A 17,199-nucleotide genomic window follows, 5' to 3' on the forward strand; every position below is an offset into this window, starting at 1 on the left:
ACAACTAAACCATGGCACCAAGCACCCCATCCAGTCTCCTCCTGAACACCTCCAATGACGGTGACTCCACCACCTCCCTGGGCAGCCCATTCCAATGGGCAATCATTCTCTCTGTATAGAACTTCTTCCTAACATCCAACCTAAATCTCCCCTGGCACAGCCTGAGACTGTGTCCTCTTGTTCTGGTGCTGGCTGCCTGGGAGAAGAGACCAACATCCGCCTGTCTTACAACCTCCCTTCAGGTAGTTGTAGAGAGCAATAAGGTCATCCCTGAGTCTCCTCTTCTCCAGGCTAAGCAACCCCAGCTCCCTCATATTGTAGATATCTCTATGCTGTAAATTTGCTAATTCAAGAATATAGGTTGACATTAAGGATGACATTACAATAAACCTCCATTCATAGTAATAACTTGTAGTACTATTAAAGCAAAGTTATTATAAACTTGAAACAATATTTATCTGTAGTTATTAAATATGTAATTAAAAAGCAAAAAATCTATCATCAAAAAGGGCTTTGACCTAAAAGGGTAAGTTCATTGGAATTACATCCTCTGATTTTGTACCTGTTTCTTCCATATGACAAAGCAAGACTAAGAACATGAATTACAATACATTAAAAAATTCTCTTACCATGACAACTGGGCAGGGCTCTGTTCCATCCAGGTCTTCCATCATCTCCCATGATACATGTCAGTGTAGAATATCCTTGAAGAACATAACCCGCGTCGCAGTAATATGTGACCGTTGACCCCAGTTTATAATCGGTTCCAAGTCTTGTTCCATTCATTATATTTCCAGGATCAAAACAAGACTCACGAAGTTTTGCTATAGAGGAAAAAAATGCAAAGACAATTTTGAATAGAATCTAAAACATTATATATATTTTCTTGATACTCTTAAGGTCATCTTGAGTGCCCTCTAGACACATGATGTAGTTTTGTTTGGTTTTATGATCCATTCTACATTAAATATGCTCTCTTCATTTTAAAGACTACACAGATTGCTGTACAATAACAACTCTGTTCCAGAGTTCATTGTGACCAATGATATAATTAATAATCCCCATACAAATATCTATATCTGTGAATATGATAGGCTGATATCTTTTCATACAGCTGCTCCCCCCACACACTCCCCCACCCTTACAGGAGTACAAAAGATTTAAACATTCTTTGAATTTATCTTGCTGTTGTTATTTATTTCTAGGTATATGTTTCAAAAACTTGAAATAAATTCAAATATATGCATATACTCTTATCTTTGCTTCCATCTTCCTTCTATAAGATGAATACCAGTGTTTTTAATATCCAAGACATAACACAGTGCACAAAAATAACCACTTGATACTTGTAATTAATAACATTATCATGCAGTGGGGGCAAAAAGGTTTAGGGAAGATTTTGGGGAAAAAATTGCAAACCAAGAAGACAGAAATTTCAACATTTCTCCTTTATCATTTAAAGGTGTTGTGGAGAAGATGAATAGGGAACTCTTATTCACTTTCCACAAGGTCAGTGGCAGCTTTCTAATGCATCAAAAGAAGTGGTTTTGTACCAGGCACATTTGCACTGTGGAACTTTCTACTACAGGTAGGAAGAGTTTCTAAAAGACTCCACAAGCTTTAAAATTCCTGGAAAGCTACTTAAGAGCTTCAAATACAAAGACACCTTATCTGATTCTGGCAGTACCCAAGTGAAGTTTCTGAAAACTAAGAGATAACAAGGAGAAATTAATATATGTTTGACTTTTCTATACTTTAGCTACATATCAGCCATTAGTCACTACCAGAGACAAGCTAATGAATTAAGTAGGTTGTTGGTTTGATCTCATTTTCATAGTGCAAAACCATGAAAGTACATTTACAATTGAAGCTGGAAACACAGCATATTTCTTTTGAAATTTCAACTTCACATCTTCCAAAAGAACATGAGCACCTCCTAATGTGATTAATAATTTACTAGGATTTACATGTCTAATCTGCAGAGCATGCTTCTGATTTGAGAAACAGTACAATAACAAGTAATAGTTACATCACAGTTAATTACTAATGACAAGTATTTGATATCCACACTGATATATTTAGGTAGTTGCAGTGCTGTGTGTATTACATCTGTCTCTGTTCTGACTGCTGAGGATTCAAAATACAATGCAACTTTACAAAAAGAAAGGCTAAAACTTTTCCTACACTCATTAAAAAATCAGGATAGACAATCAAAAGTTAAAAGATACAATTCACTAGAAAAAAACTGTAAGATATCACATAGATATTAATAATTATTATTAAGCCTACTACACTGTCACTTGAGAAGTCTGGCAGATCTTAGGGGAAACTGAAAATTCTTTAAAGTCCAAATGATGAAATTATAAACAAACTAAAAAGCCTAACAAACCAACAAAATCAAACAAAACAGCAGCAAAACCAGTATAATTTAAGATTACTACTAACATTTTGACAACAATGAGACAACAGTAGATTTTCCTCTTACTGAACCAATGTTGATATATTTGTACTGATATACAGCTGATACTCTGAGATCACTATTCTTGAGTTTATAGTTTATGATGAGAAATTCATGTTTCATAATTCTAGCAGATCCTTGGATATAGATTAATATCATATGAGAAGATTAAAAAAATGAAAAAGATGATAAAACAGTCTATTATGTCTGGTGCATAAATCAAAAAAAGAAACGACATGATCTGTCACAGCAAAAATTTTCGCTAGGGAAATACTGCAGCCCTGTAATTTTCTTTTCCCCAAAGTTACAGTTGTGACAGACTCCTGAAGTTGCTGACTAAACAATAACAATGTCACTATTGAAACACAATTTCTTAATAACTGTTCTGGAAATTAAACCTGAAATACTTAGCACCTTCAAGCTACTTTTGCAAATTGGAAGCATTTATTAAATGATATGTAAAGAGAGTATACTATGCTACCATAGATGAAGAATGAAGTCAAATGTGGCAGAGGATTCACCATGTGTTACTGAGAACCAGAGATCGTTTACAAAACCAAAATGGTGCTCCCAAGAGAATGGGGAAAAGTCCTTCAGCATCAATATCATATTGCTCCAATTTAAGAATTCAAGACATTGACTTCTCCTGTACCCATTCCCCTTTCTTTCCCACAAATTCTTAGTCTCTTCTCCCAGGCAACCAGCACCACAACAAGAGGACACAGTCCCAAGCTGCACCAGGGGAGGTTTAGGCTGGAGGTGAGGAGAAAGTTCTTCACAGAGAGAGTTGTTAGCTGTTGGAATGGGCTGCCCAGGGAGGTGGTGGAGTGACCATCCCTGGAGGTGTTCAAGAGGGGATTGGACGTGGCACTTGGTGCCATGGTTGAGTAGTCATGAGGTCTGTGGTGACAGGTTGGTCTTGATGATCTTTGAGGTCTTTTCCAACCTTATTGATTCTATGATTCTAAATACTAGTATCAGTAAGCTGAAAACAGAAGGGCATTTGCAGGTTCAGTAGAACGCCAGAAAAAGTGCTGGAGAGTAATTGTGTTACATTTTCAGTTGTATTATTATGAAGACATTTTTCTGGAGTTGTAAAATTGTTTTCTGTTATAATCAGATATGGACTGAAAATAATTGTTTCATTATACAGTTAAGTTTTGAGTTGCATTAACATTATATTCTTGGCTGTGCATACCATGTGTAAATTTTTTTTTGCCCTTAACAAAATTTTGCAGCAAGCTTCAAGTAAAACAGCAATTACATCTCCGCTAACTTTGGCATACCACTGGATCAATTAAGGCTTCTGAAATACAGGCTGGAAACAGGTAGTAATATGTGCTGCAGCATTCTCAAGTTCAATAAGGAAGTCTCTGTTGACTAACGTATGGTAATGATGCCAAAACCCTCTACAAAGCTAGTATCTGAGAGCATGGAAAAACAGCATCAAAAGCCAAGAGAAGCAGGTGTTTTGTCCAGAACTTGATGAGTTACTACTCCATCCCTAAGTCTCAAAGAAAACAAAGCCATAATAAGCTTCTTAGAAAGAATATTACAGACTTAACTATAGCAAACATTCCATAATTATTCTCCAGAGCACTTAGTAGAACTAATAAGCTGCTCCTCCATTATACAACAGAAATGAAGAGAAGAAGGAATAAAAGAACAAAACTCCATTAGGAAGAGGATTACGGACCAGACCTGAGACACAGGTTGTGACTGAGATTTGTATCTGAAAGATATGGCCAGACAATGAAGCACAACTTGAGTACTACTGCCACACAAAATACACAATGTACACACGGGACACAAATGCAGCTACTACAATTTGTGTGAAAAACTGTCATCTAATGCAAACAATTTTGGTGAGAGGAGGTGTAGCACAAACCCCATGCAAAGCAGGGCCAATTTGATTAGATTGCTTTTGTCCAGTCCAGTTATGATTTCATTAGTTAGTTGAAGAAAACCCAGTTCCTTCAGACTCTCTTTCTGTGCTATATGCTTCACCCTCCTAATCATCGTGGTTACTCACCATTGGCCTGGACTTCTGTATGTAAATTTTTTTCAGTATCAGTGAACTCTCAGAAGAATCAGAGAGAAGAATCACTTGCCTGGAGCTGTTGATTCCACCCTTGCTTCAGGTGTTCCACTTTCAGCCCAGAAGGCCAATGGCCTTCTTGACCACAAGAATAGAATTCTGGCTCATGGTCAATTTGTACACAAGGCCCTCCAGATCCTTTACCGCAGAATTTTACCCTATCCCACCAGCTCTCAGCCTTTACTGTTGAATGGGGTTATTCTATCGAAGATGCAGGTCTTTACACCAGGCTTTGTGTCCTGCTTTCAGATGGGACAGTTATTTTCTTCCTAGTAGCTGTTAGAATGCTGTGGTTTGGATACAAGATGAGATTATGTCGATAACTCATTTTGAAGCTGGCATGATGGCAGCATGGTATTGAATATCAGCAGCAGATTTAACTCAACCCATTCTATTACAGGTATTGTGCTCCACATCCTAAAGGCTCTAATTGCTTGGCTTGCTTAATTGCAGCACATATTTCTCATCTTTGGATAACCCATGCACAAGTGTCCATGGTCAAGTCCACTCCTCAGTCATGGACCTATCTGCATGTTCCATCTCTTCCTTGGTGGGCTGAGGTATCAAGGGCCCTCTGAGGTATAAATAAACCACCCATATATTGCCAATCCAGATCCACCTGGCCCACTTCAGTTTTAGCACCCTGATCAACCTGCTGGTTGATACTCCAAAATCTTTGCCTTCTGGTCAGTCCATGGTTACTTCCAAGATTTCTGGGCAACTGTTTGAGCCTGTTCTGTGATTAGTGTGACTCACTTATTCCACACAGAATCAGTTGCATAATGTGCAAAGGAGACCCTTTCTTTGAACATCCACTTTATCATGATCGGTCAGAGAGCCAGGAGGAACTGTGCATCACTACCAACCACTCCTAATGCACCTTGAACCCCTTCATACACTGCCAATATATCTTTTTCAGTTGAAGTATACTGGGCCTTGGATGCTCTGTATCCTTGACTCCAAAGCTCTAGGAGTTAACATCAAATCCAGACATGTGCTCTATACCAGAAGCTCCAAGTATGACTGTTTTTACCAGTTGCAGTATATACCATATTTTGTACATCTGTCTGGACTGGCCTGAGGGTTATTGTTCAAAGGGTTCAGGGCCCCATTTAAAATGGTTCTTCTTCATAGTCAATTGATAAAAAGGGCTTACAATCAACTGTAGTTTGGAAAATCCACTCTCCAAAAATCCACATCATCTAAGAAAGCCTATGTTTGCTATTTACGACTCAATGGGTACACAGCTGCTCTCTTGTTAATCACATCTATCAGGATCCAGAAAAAAAACATCTTTCCATTTTATTCCTGAAAATTGGATCTTCTGTGCAGGTCCTTTGACCTTACTTTGGTTTATGGCAAAACTGGTTTTCAGAAAGATTTGGACTATTTTCTTATTTTTCTCAAAACCACTTTCTGCTGTGTCATGACAAACAATTATGTCATCAATATATTGCAGGTGTTCCAGAGTTCCACCCTGTTCCAGTGCAGTCTGGATCTGTTCATGGCAGATGATAAGGCTGTACTGGATGCCGTTCCAACTGCAGGCAAATTCTGGCCTGCTGTCTGCTGCCAATGGGAACCAGAAAAATGTAATGGCAATATCAGTTATGGCATACTACTTGGCTGCCTTTGACTCCGGTTCATACTGAATTTCTGTCATTGTAACTCTCATCAGTGACATGACTTCGCTCAGGCCACAACAGTCTACCATCAGTCTCCACTCTCCACTAGACTTTCTAACTGGCCATAAGCAACTATTAAAAGGTAAGTAAGTCTTACTGATTACTCCCCTTGGGAGTATTAGTTGGTGCAATATTGTCACCAGTACAACACTGTGGAAGTTATTAGCACCCACTGGTCTTCAGCCCTCAGCAACACCACCACAGAAGGGTCTTCTGAGAGACCAGGCAAGGTAAACTTGTTTCATTTCCTCTGTCTTCAAGGCAGCTATACCAAAGGCTCACTGGTATCCTTTTGGATCCTTGAAATACCCTATCCTGAAGAAGTCTATGCCAAGGGTGCATGAAGCTTCTGAGCCAGCCTCAATTGTGTGTCTATGTCACTCATTCCCTCTTAGGCACACTTTGCCTTCCAATACAATTAGATGTTGAGATGCCTTTGCCACTCAAGAAATAAAGACAGGTTCTGTCCCTTCATAGTTTGATGGCATTGGTACTCATTGTGCACTGGTGTCCACCAATTTCTTATAGTTCTGTGAGTCTGATGTATCAAGCATCAGAGACATGCAGGCCAATAAACTGTGTGATCCCCTTTTTCCACCTGCCTGGAGGCAGGGCACCTCTAGTACTGGTCATGGTGCTCATTACTGACTTCTTGTAAAGAAGAATCACAAGTCCCTGATTTGGTGATATTCTACAGTGAGGATACAGCATTGGTGAATGAGGGAAGAGCAACTGATATCATCTACCTGGGTTTGAGAAAAGCATTTGACATTGATCTGCATGACAGCTTTGCCTCTAAAATGAAGAGACATGGATTTGATGGATGGAGCACTTAGAGGATGAGGAAGAAGAAAGAATGAAGAAAAAATTGCAAGTATGTATTTTGGTCTTTGGTGTGTTATGACCTCAATCAGATCTGACTGAGACAGGTAGACAAATCTACCATGGCCTATCATACTAGTCAAAATATTTTTACTTTTCATTATGATCTCCTAGATTCTGGAACATTATTTCACCTTACAGGATCTCAAATACACATATGCCAACATACCTTATTGTGGTAAAGGAAAACAAAAATTAAATTGTATTCTGGGAAAAAAAATTAAACCATGTGTATATGCTGTTAACTTTTGTCACTGTATCATTATTTTTGAAGCCTACAAGATGCTATGTGCAATTATTTTCATTGGACTCATGCATCTAACATTATCATTTATCAACTAGAAGCTTGGTTTTACATTAGTAAACTTGTAACATAGCTTGCACGTATAGATAATGTATGTTATCATACTCATGGACAACCCCAAAACTTTACCAGAAAGAAAACTACAAGAAATTAAATCAGATTAAAATTTACAGTCATGCACTGGACATTTTTACTAGAAAAGAAAAATAATTTTATTTACCTTTGTACTCCAGATGGAATCCAGTAAAACTAACAGATCCATCACTCCGAAAAGCCAGATGCATGGTGTTTGAACTGCTTTCTATCCTCTCTGGCAGCTTGCTATCTTGAAAGCTCCCAATCAGTGGGCTATTACCATCTGGCCCATCGTAGATATAAAGAAAATCATAATTTGGTTCTATACTGAAACTGTAGAACAAAAAAAGGGAGAAATTTTAGATGGAATATGTTTTGTGCAACACTTTCACTCATATTAAATAAAAGTTTACTATCACTGCCTTCATGAAAGCAGAAAAAAACCTCCAATGTCAGAATAATGATTTGTAGAAGCATTTTATTAGAAAGAAACAGAAATACTAGAATTTTTTTTCTCTGCTTAATAGCAGTACTTTGATGTGATGCAGGGAAAAAAAAGGATAAAGGAAAAAGAACACCATTTCTAAAGCTGTAGAGAAATAAACAACATAGATTCACTGAAATCCTTGGCAGAAATGCTTTATGATATAATGCAGTCAGCTGCAAAGAACAGTGCATACAGATTCCAGTCAGAATGAATAGTTTCAGACCACCAGGAGATGATCTTCCAGGAACTTCAAGAGCGAGAAGCATTTTGCCTATAATCAGTTTAAATTAAAAGATATAGTATTGAAACCTCATCTTTTCTTCTGAACTTAGATTGCTAATTAGAATAATAATAATAATTAATTTAGTAAATTATTCAGCTACATTTAATTAACTAACATAATCAGTCATTTCTGAATTTTAGTTAGGGGCAGAGAGTTAATCAAAATTGTTTATAAGACTGCCTCTGTACAAAAAAAAAGTTTTTAAAAAACATTGATAGTAAAAGAATCAAAAATCTAACCACTAGAATTATTTTGTCTTTACTTGACACTAGCTCCCAGTTAAAATAAATGTAGGCATTGAAGACATGATACAGATTCTTCAGGGCAAAACAGCTTCAATTTTTAAAGTAACAGTTTGCCCTGCATTTAAAAGGGTTAGCTGGAGTAGGTCCCACACAAAAGCATATTTAACAACACTTAGTGGAGTATCCAGTATTTAGTTTATGCAGGAAGGGGTTATTTCTCACTCTGGAACAGGCTGTGTGTCATTAGGGAAGCAAGTATCAGTAAGTATGCAGTCAGACCAAGAGTGAGATTGACAGGTTCTGTCAAAAATCATAGTAATTGCCTGAATTTTAAGAACAGCTATCTATAAACTGTACAGTGTAAAAAGTCACACCGTAAAATATCAATTTTATTGTAAAATGAAGGATCCCATATATCTAAATGTACAATTAGAGAGTAGAATATCATTAAATATTTTGATCCCATGATGTTTCACCAAACCAGAAGAAGTGCTACTGCACAGTATAAAGTTCCTTACCAACTTACAGCATTCTGAAATCACCAAATTAATTATTAAATTATTAATTATGGATACATAGTTGAGCGATTAATTTTCTTGGAAAGAATTCTTCAAAACACACACTGCATCACCAAGCACCAAGAATGGACAACTACATTGTCTGCATCACTAAACAAGTCATTTTATCACTGATCAAAACCACCATAGAATGGTAGGAGTTGGAAGTGACCTCTGAAGATCACCGAGTCCAACCCTCTTGCCAAAGCAGGATCACCCAGGGCAGGTCAAAGAGGATTGAATTGAGATGGGACTTGTAATAAAACCATTATTGTAGAACAACCAGCATAAGAAAGACTTAAATTGGACGTGATAGTACAAGTAAAACCTTTAATTTTTCTGTGACATCATGATATACCCCAGAGGGAGGTTTATTTTTCACACATAATATGCATATGAATTTACTTTATGGATTGTATACAATGCAGACAGGAAAAGCTCCTCTGTGGATTCCATTCGGCTTAATTTATTCTTACACAGTGATAAGAGAGAGTGCTAAAATAATTCATTTTAATAATCAGAATAACAAGACATATTTTGGTGCAGTATTCTGAAATAATGCACACTAATAAAACTAAATGTAAGGACTACTTTTGAAACTTTGCTTAAATAGCAGGTGGCTGTCTCATATAAAGTATGATGAATAAGTAAGCTTCGTCATTTAAGAAAATCCTTCTGGGCTGGGGTCAGTTCAGTAAGTTATACCATGCTGCTTTCTCAGGCCGAGCATCTTGGCAAATAGAGCACCATCCACTTCCACACTAGATAGTGTAAACTGAGATTGCAGTGAAAAACAGAAGTAATGAGCTCCCAAGCTCCATCTCTGTGTGTACTGAGTAACACACTGGATATGACTGCTACCAGAACACCCAATTATTAATCACTTTGACAGTTATGTTAAGTATACATGCAGAGCTACATATAGTATACATACATCAGTATACACACAGACCTTCAAAGCTCTGAACCCATAAAAAAAAAAAGTTACAAACATAACTTTAAAAATGATAAGCAAATAGCAGTTTACCTGATGAATGCCAATGATATAACGTAATCATTATTAACAGTGATAGTCCAATCACAGTCTCTGCTGTGGGGATAAGGATGAGGGAAATTTGGTGAAAGTATAAAACCTGATGAGCCAGTCAAGTTTCCTCCACAGGGAGCTGTGAATAAAAATAAATTGGAATTAAAGAAAGAAGGCAAGAGAAAAAGAATCAAACACCAGCAATCTGTTCAGTGGCATTTAATGTCCTCCAAAATTTAAACAAGAAACAAGTCAAGTATTTACAAAGCTTTAATCAAAATAAAAAATGTATCCACACTTCTCCTTAAACAAATAGTAATACTACTAAGTGAAGGACTTGTTTCTGAACTCTCTGTCCTTTTATTTGCTTGCATAATATTATGTCAAGTCTTTTCTGAAAATACTCTGAATTTGAAAAATGCTCTGGTGCAGACATAAAAAAAACTTGACTGGATAAGCTTTCCACTTTCTACCTCTTGTTAAAAGAAAGTCTTAGGCTATGAAGTATGGTTCTTACATTATGAAATATGATTTACTTATACCAATAATGCAATTACTACATTATCACCAGAAAACACTGATTAGGATCTCAGATCAGGATAGTAATACTATAAATTAAATTCAACAAAAACATACTAGTAATTGCAGTTTTCAGACAAAGAAATAAAGAAAATATCTTCCAAGCACACATAGAATAGAAAAAAATCTTAGTTCTCCCTGTGATTTTGAGGTTCCTACACATGGTGTGTTTGTGGTCTAGAAATGCATATAGTTAATATGAAGAATGAAAGTATCACTATTTTCAAGACATTTTATAGCTCAACATTCCTCAACCGAGGTTTCATTGATGAACAAGAGAACAAGAATGTTTTGCAAAGATCATTTTTGGACAGGCTGCCCAGAGAGGTTGTGGAGTCTCCTTCACTGGAGACATTCAAAACCTGCCTGGTTGAGTTCCCGTGTAACCTACACTAGGTGATCCTGCTCTAGCAGGAGGGTTGGACTAGATGATTTTTTGAGGTCCATTCCAACCCCTAACATTCTGTGATTCTGTTATCTCAAATATAGAATCATAGAACAGGTTGGGTTGAAGGGCACCTCTAAAGGTCAACTAGTCCAACCTCCTTGCAATAAGCAGGGACATTTTCAACCAGATTAAGTTTCTCAAAGCTCTGTGGAGTCTGACGTTGACTGTTTCCAGACAAGGGACACCTAAACCATCTCTGGGAAAACTTTCCAGTGTTTAACCATACTTACTGAAAAAAACAAAACAAAACAAAACAAAAACCCCCCAACCTTTCTTGCATCTATTCTGAAGACACATTTAAAGAATTGTAATTCAGTATGAACTAAATGATGACATTTTTCTTTGCATTAGCATTATACATATCCCATTTTGAGGAAAACCCTGCTTCGATTCATTGTTTACAAAACTTTTCCATTGACATAAAATGGAAACTAAGAACCTTGCTTAAAACAGAACAGTAGAACAAAACAAAAAAAAACCAAAATTACAATTAAAGAAAAAAAAAAACCACACATTTTTTCCTGTTGCACCCTGCTTAAGCCCTTACATAATTGCACCTCATGTATAATTTACTAGGTCACCTGCCTGCTATTTTATGCATGTATTATGTACACACAGGCATATCAACTTCAACCAAAATCTCCAGGTGTATTACTCTTTTTAAAATTTTAAGGTAAAGTTAATAGTGCCATTGACATTGACTTTCTCGTTATCTCTGTCACAGATATCAAACTATAAATTATACAGCCTTGAGAGGGAAACAATGAGAAGTGTTAGAATAGAATTAACCAGGTTGGAAAAGACCTTCCAGATCATCGAGTCCATCCTATCACCCAACACCATCTAATTAACTAAACCATGGCACCAAGCACCCCATCCAGTCTATTCTTAAACACCTTCAGTGATGGTGACTCCACCACCTCCCTGGGCAGCACATTCCAATGGCCAGTCACTCTTTCTATGAAGAACTTCTTCCTAACATCCAGCCTAAACCTCCCCTGGTGTAGCTTGAGACTGTGTCCTCTTGTTCTGGTGCTGGTTGCCTGAGAGAAGAGACCAACCCCCACCTGGCTACAACCTCCCTTCAGGTAGCTGTAGACAGCAATAAGGTCTGCCCTGAGCCTCCTCTTCTCCAGGCTAAGCAACCCCAGGTCCCTCAGCTTCTCCTTATAGGGCTGTGCTCCAAACCTCTCCCCAGCTTTGCTGCCCTTCTCTGGACATGTTCCAGCAACTCAACATCTTTCCTAAACTAACAACTGCAGAATTTAATACAGAATAATGTATCAGATGGGCAGTACTTGTATGTATTTATTCTTCAACAAGAGTTCCTAGAGCAGTGTGGTTCATTACACTAGAATTTCAAAATGTTAGGAAACCATTCTCTATATTTTTTTCTGCATACCTATACAGACTGGTGGGTTGGGTTGCCAGAAGTACCGATTTTCTACCTGAATGCAGGTTATTCTCTCATCTCCTTGCAATTCATAGCCAGGGTCACACTGAAAAATGACAGTGTCTCCAGGTTCTCTTCCATCCCCATTTCTCGTTCCATTCATGGGGACACCAGGATCACGGCAAGCAGTGGCTACAGAGCCTGGCAGAGAAGGGGAAAACAAATAAAATTGAATTAAAAGTCAGATTTTCAATGAAGTTTTGCTTCACTACACTTTTCCAATCATGAAACTCTGTATATCCAAAATATTCCTACTGACTTTTAAAATATTAAGAAATCACCCAACAATCTGCTGTTTTTTTACATTTTGTTATCTACTTTAATTATTAAAAGTACCTTTTTTGTTTTTAATTTTATTTTAATCTGTGGACTGTTGCAATTAAAAAGAAAAAAAGTAGAGCATTTCATAGTACCCAGAAAACCCAGCACATCTTGACTTCATGAAAATTTTAATATAAGCCATATTTGGACACATCTTCAGTCATTAAATGTATGTATGCTGTAATGTTTAGTAGTGAATTTGGAAGTGAATTTCTTTGATTGCTCCTATCTATATCCTTGCACACAACATATATGATGTGCTAGGTTTTTCTATTAACATTAAAGACATCACCTACACAAAAAGGGGCACATTCATTCAATCTGAGAGAATATACAACTACTGAGAGAATAGACAACAATAAATAACACATAAGTATAGATTATTGCTAAGATGACACAAAAGTGCAATGACTGCAAGAGAAACATGAGAGATTTAGAAGTATTTTTTCCCCAGATTTAACACATTATGAGTAACTATTATGACCCCAAGTGTGTAGGGCTATGTGCAAAATAACCAGATCAATGTTTCTGTAAGTAAAATTTATTTTCTATTTATATTGTAGAACTGTAGCATGTTATATGTATTACAAATAAATAACAAATGTCAAGAGCTGCCTGTGGAACTAGTCCCACTGAGCTCAGTAATCTGTGTAACATAAACACAAAGTGGCAGTAGTAAGATTTAATTCAGATGCCCTCTTTCTGGGGAGCTAATACCAGCAGACAGTAATGTATTCAGATGAAATGTGTATAGCTTGTATATTTACTATGTTTATGAGGAAGAAATCTTGGTTTAAAAAAGGTTATTTCCCTAAAAATACAAGCATCTTGCTTTTCAGGGCATAATAAAAGAAGTAAAAGAATTAGGTCTATAAAGTTATGGGGTGTTTTATAGGGCTGTTTTTCCATATAAGAAGTCCTGATCAATTAACTCTGATCAGAATTTTTTTTACTGATTATTCCTTGAAGATTGAATAAATATTTATTTGAACTTTAAAGTGTTGCAGAATAAATGAAAGACAGTTACTTTTTATATGTAATCATAGAAGTTTATAAAAATGCTGCTTGAGGCACAATGATCAGGACTCTATATCTTCAAGCTGCTGCATTCTAATTTAGGAAATATAGGATTACTAAATTTCAGTGCTCTATACTAGTAGATCTTGTAAATGTTTCATACAAAAGAATAAGATGTTGGAGGATACAGGAACAGAATTCCATCAGATATGAAAAGGTTCATGTATTAACCCAGGTCAGAAACAATAAAGAAGTCTTTAAGGTACACTTAGGCTGAAGCAAGGGAAAAATCAGGCATATATTATTTTTCATCTTCTGAGAAGCCAGAATATACTGTATCCTTTGGTTGGTATTGGAGAGAAATTGTGTTCTGCCCACTTAAATGCTACCCGCCTTGAATCCTGTCATAAACAAGAGAAACACTTCCGTGCCTTATCTGAAACACGATGAAATCAATTCTTGAAGAAAAGAGACTGATAGCCACCAAGTCATTTTGCTGCCCAAAGCCATAGATCAGTACTTATCTTGCACACAGCAAGGACCATGCCCCCATATCTCTCTAACTTTCTGAATCTTTCCCCCTTACACTAAGTACTGATGAAATGCATCCTAGCCCCAGGCCTGGTACTGCATATCAGAACAGGAAATGAATGACTGAAATAGTTTTTACATTATCCCCAATAGCCCTCCATGGGGACTTTCCTTGTTGCCTCTGAATTCGCAGAATCCACAGCATCTGCTAAGCACAAAAAAGGGTGTGTAACAGAGTTTGAAGGTCCCCATACCCCAACTGTCCTGTGTACTTTCCTTTGCAAGCATGAAATTGTCAAACATTAGTTGCATGCATGCTATTCTCAGAAGAAAGCTTAATTAAGTAGATTGTTCTGTCCTGAAAAAGAAGTTCATTAAGTGAGTTATAGACTCGCATTTGTTTATCTGTGTAGTTCCTTAGTGGGGATTTCACTGGCTGTCCCCGGGCTCATAGAAACAGGCAAGGCACAACTTGTAGAATTGCATGAAAAATTGCACATGGGCAAGTTCTGCAAAGTCCTGTTCAAGGTATGGTTCTTTTAATTTTTTTTCTTTCCCTGTTTCCCAGTGTCTAACAAATAAAATTCATTTTTGGTAATATTACCTTGATAACAAACAACCAGTAAGGTTTTTCTGTCATATTGTTCTCTAAACTTCTACTGAATTATATGCGCACACCCATGTATAAATAAAGCTTTTATGTGAGCTTTCTGAGAGATCCCAACCCAGAAAAAAAGCATCAAAGGAGACCCTGACTAGCCATCTGTGAGAACAATTATTGCCAAAAATGCAGAGAGTAAAGCCATGCCTTGTATACCTAGAGCATGGCATGCTCTAGGTATACATTTGACAAGATGAGAACTGGATGAGTTTTGGGGAAAAACATCTACTGCCTGAAAAATTACTACCAAACCAGGCAAAATAGTCCAGAGATATGACTGACTAGCTTCCAGTCTATCCAGGAGCCATGGTCTGTGTAGTAGCCAAGCTCCTCACAGTGGAGGTACAAGGAGCTGGAGACCAGCATTCCTACACCATTGCTTGGGAGATTTGTGCTGAGCTGAAATGGGGCTTCTAAGCAGGGGCTAAGTGTCACTGTGGGGTGCAGGGTGGCACCCACAGCAACGAAGATAGAATTCAAGCAGTGTATAGCAAGAGCCCAGATTGAGAGCTCCTGCCCAATGCAGCAAGCCCATGAGACTCACAACTGCCCTCATGCAGCTTGCATTCGTAGCTCTCCTCCTGGTGTGGCTGCAGGGGATTGGTTAATGACCTTTTCTTCTGCTAGGTAGTGATACTTATTAAGGTAGCACAGCTGGCTCTTATCTATTGGAGTTACTTGTTAAGCTGCTGCAGGTAGTTCCCATTTCATCTCCTCTTGCAGTTTATTATCTTCAACCATTCAGTCCGGGGGACACAATCCCCCACAGGCAAGTGTATTCAAAGATAAGGCAACTCAGGACCAGTAACACCAGTTTAGTTCACTCAGGACCCTAACACAAGAAGAAATTAATCATTTTGGAAAAACCACCTATCAAACAAAATCAACCTAGAAACACCCCAAATGAAAAAAAATAATAAAAAATTGGCATGGGGCTAGTCCATGCCTATTGAGCCCTTCTCATCACTGTTCAGAGTGCAAAGGGACAACTGAAGGTTTCTGGGCCAACAGACCAACAGGCATAACAGCTTAACCAGAGAACCAGCCTGTGCCAGCATCAGCTGCCCCTATATGGAAAAAGAAGCATACAAGGAAAGCAGCTCATCTAGTAAAGGATGAGGATCAATCAAGGTCATCACTGGAACAGGAGGAAGAGCTAAGAGTGGTCACTTGGTCTTTACCTCTGGCCTTGGAATATAGCCAAGGACAAACAGTGGATTGAACAACTAGCAGGCTCCAGCAATGCACCCACATACTTGTGAATGACAAGAAAACTCTGCCCAAGTTTCCAGTGCAAAATCACCCAAAATGAGCAGAAGAACGAATACTGATTCCGGTCCTGTTGGAGGGACTGGTATGACCAGTAATGATAAATTTTAGAATGCCTACCTGATAATTCAAGTCAGAAAACACAGACTTCCTCACCAGCTGTATTCTTCAATATTATTTTGGTGCTATTATATTTGGGATCTGTATTCAGACTATTTTATGCACTGTACTGATTATCAATGAAAATTATTTAGTAGCAATTGCTCAGTGAACTTGTTTTTAAAGTCTTGTTTACATTTTAGCCTGGTATAGTCTCATACATTTTTTTGTGGGGGAAACAGTGGAGATCATGTTTGTTCTTAATGGCCCTTAGCAGGTTTTACTGTCAGATACACTTCTTAGGGAGACACAGGTTTAATAGTATAAGCTAACTTTCTTTTTTTCTTACTGGTTTTGTTGTTGTCAATTTATATTAGTTGTTAAAATGCATTTTGTTAAAGCCATTTGAAGTACTACATTGCTTTTACCACATTTTACTGGAGAAAGTTAGGAGCTTTTTTTCACAGTTTGTAAGTAGATTTTTCCCCCCCCACCATAAATAAGAACTCTTCAGATCTGAACATCTATTATCCCTTAAGCATTTGCTCATAGTTTTGGCAGTGAGTATAAAACCCAGCCCCAAAAAATTAATTGACATATGGTTTCAGATAATTGCTGGAACTCGGCATAAAATGGATACTGTGACAATATGTAATCATGCTGGCAACACATTCCAGCTGGGGAAAAGTGTTTTGAAAATCTTGATTTCATTTGGATTGC

General features: G+C 37.5%; 1 protein-coding gene across 1 annotated transcript in view; it reads right to left on the minus strand.

The window, feature by feature from the left end:
* The window catches only part of CSMD3 (CUB and Sushi multiple domains 3), a 386,198-nt gene that overhangs the window by 105,583 nt on the left and 263,416 nt on the right, over positions 1-17,199 (minus strand). The window contains exons 28-31 of the mRNA XM_009905784.2: positions 12,531-12,722; positions 10,102-10,240; positions 7,648-7,835; positions 630-824 (exon numbers count right to left, since the gene is read on the minus strand). Of these exons, the coding sequence (XP_009904086.2) occupies positions 630-824; positions 7,648-7,835; positions 10,102-10,240; positions 12,531-12,722 (714 nt within the window). The remainder of the gene's footprint in view (positions 1-629; positions 825-7,647; positions 7,836-10,101; positions 10,241-12,530; positions 12,723-17,199) is intronic.

Source organism: Dryobates pubescens, chromosome 14, assembly GCF_014839835.1.
Source record: "Dryobates pubescens isolate bDryPub1 chromosome 14, bDryPub1.pri, whole genome shotgun sequence".
NCBI lineage: Eukaryota > Metazoa > Chordata > Aves > Piciformes > Picidae > Dryobates > Dryobates pubescens.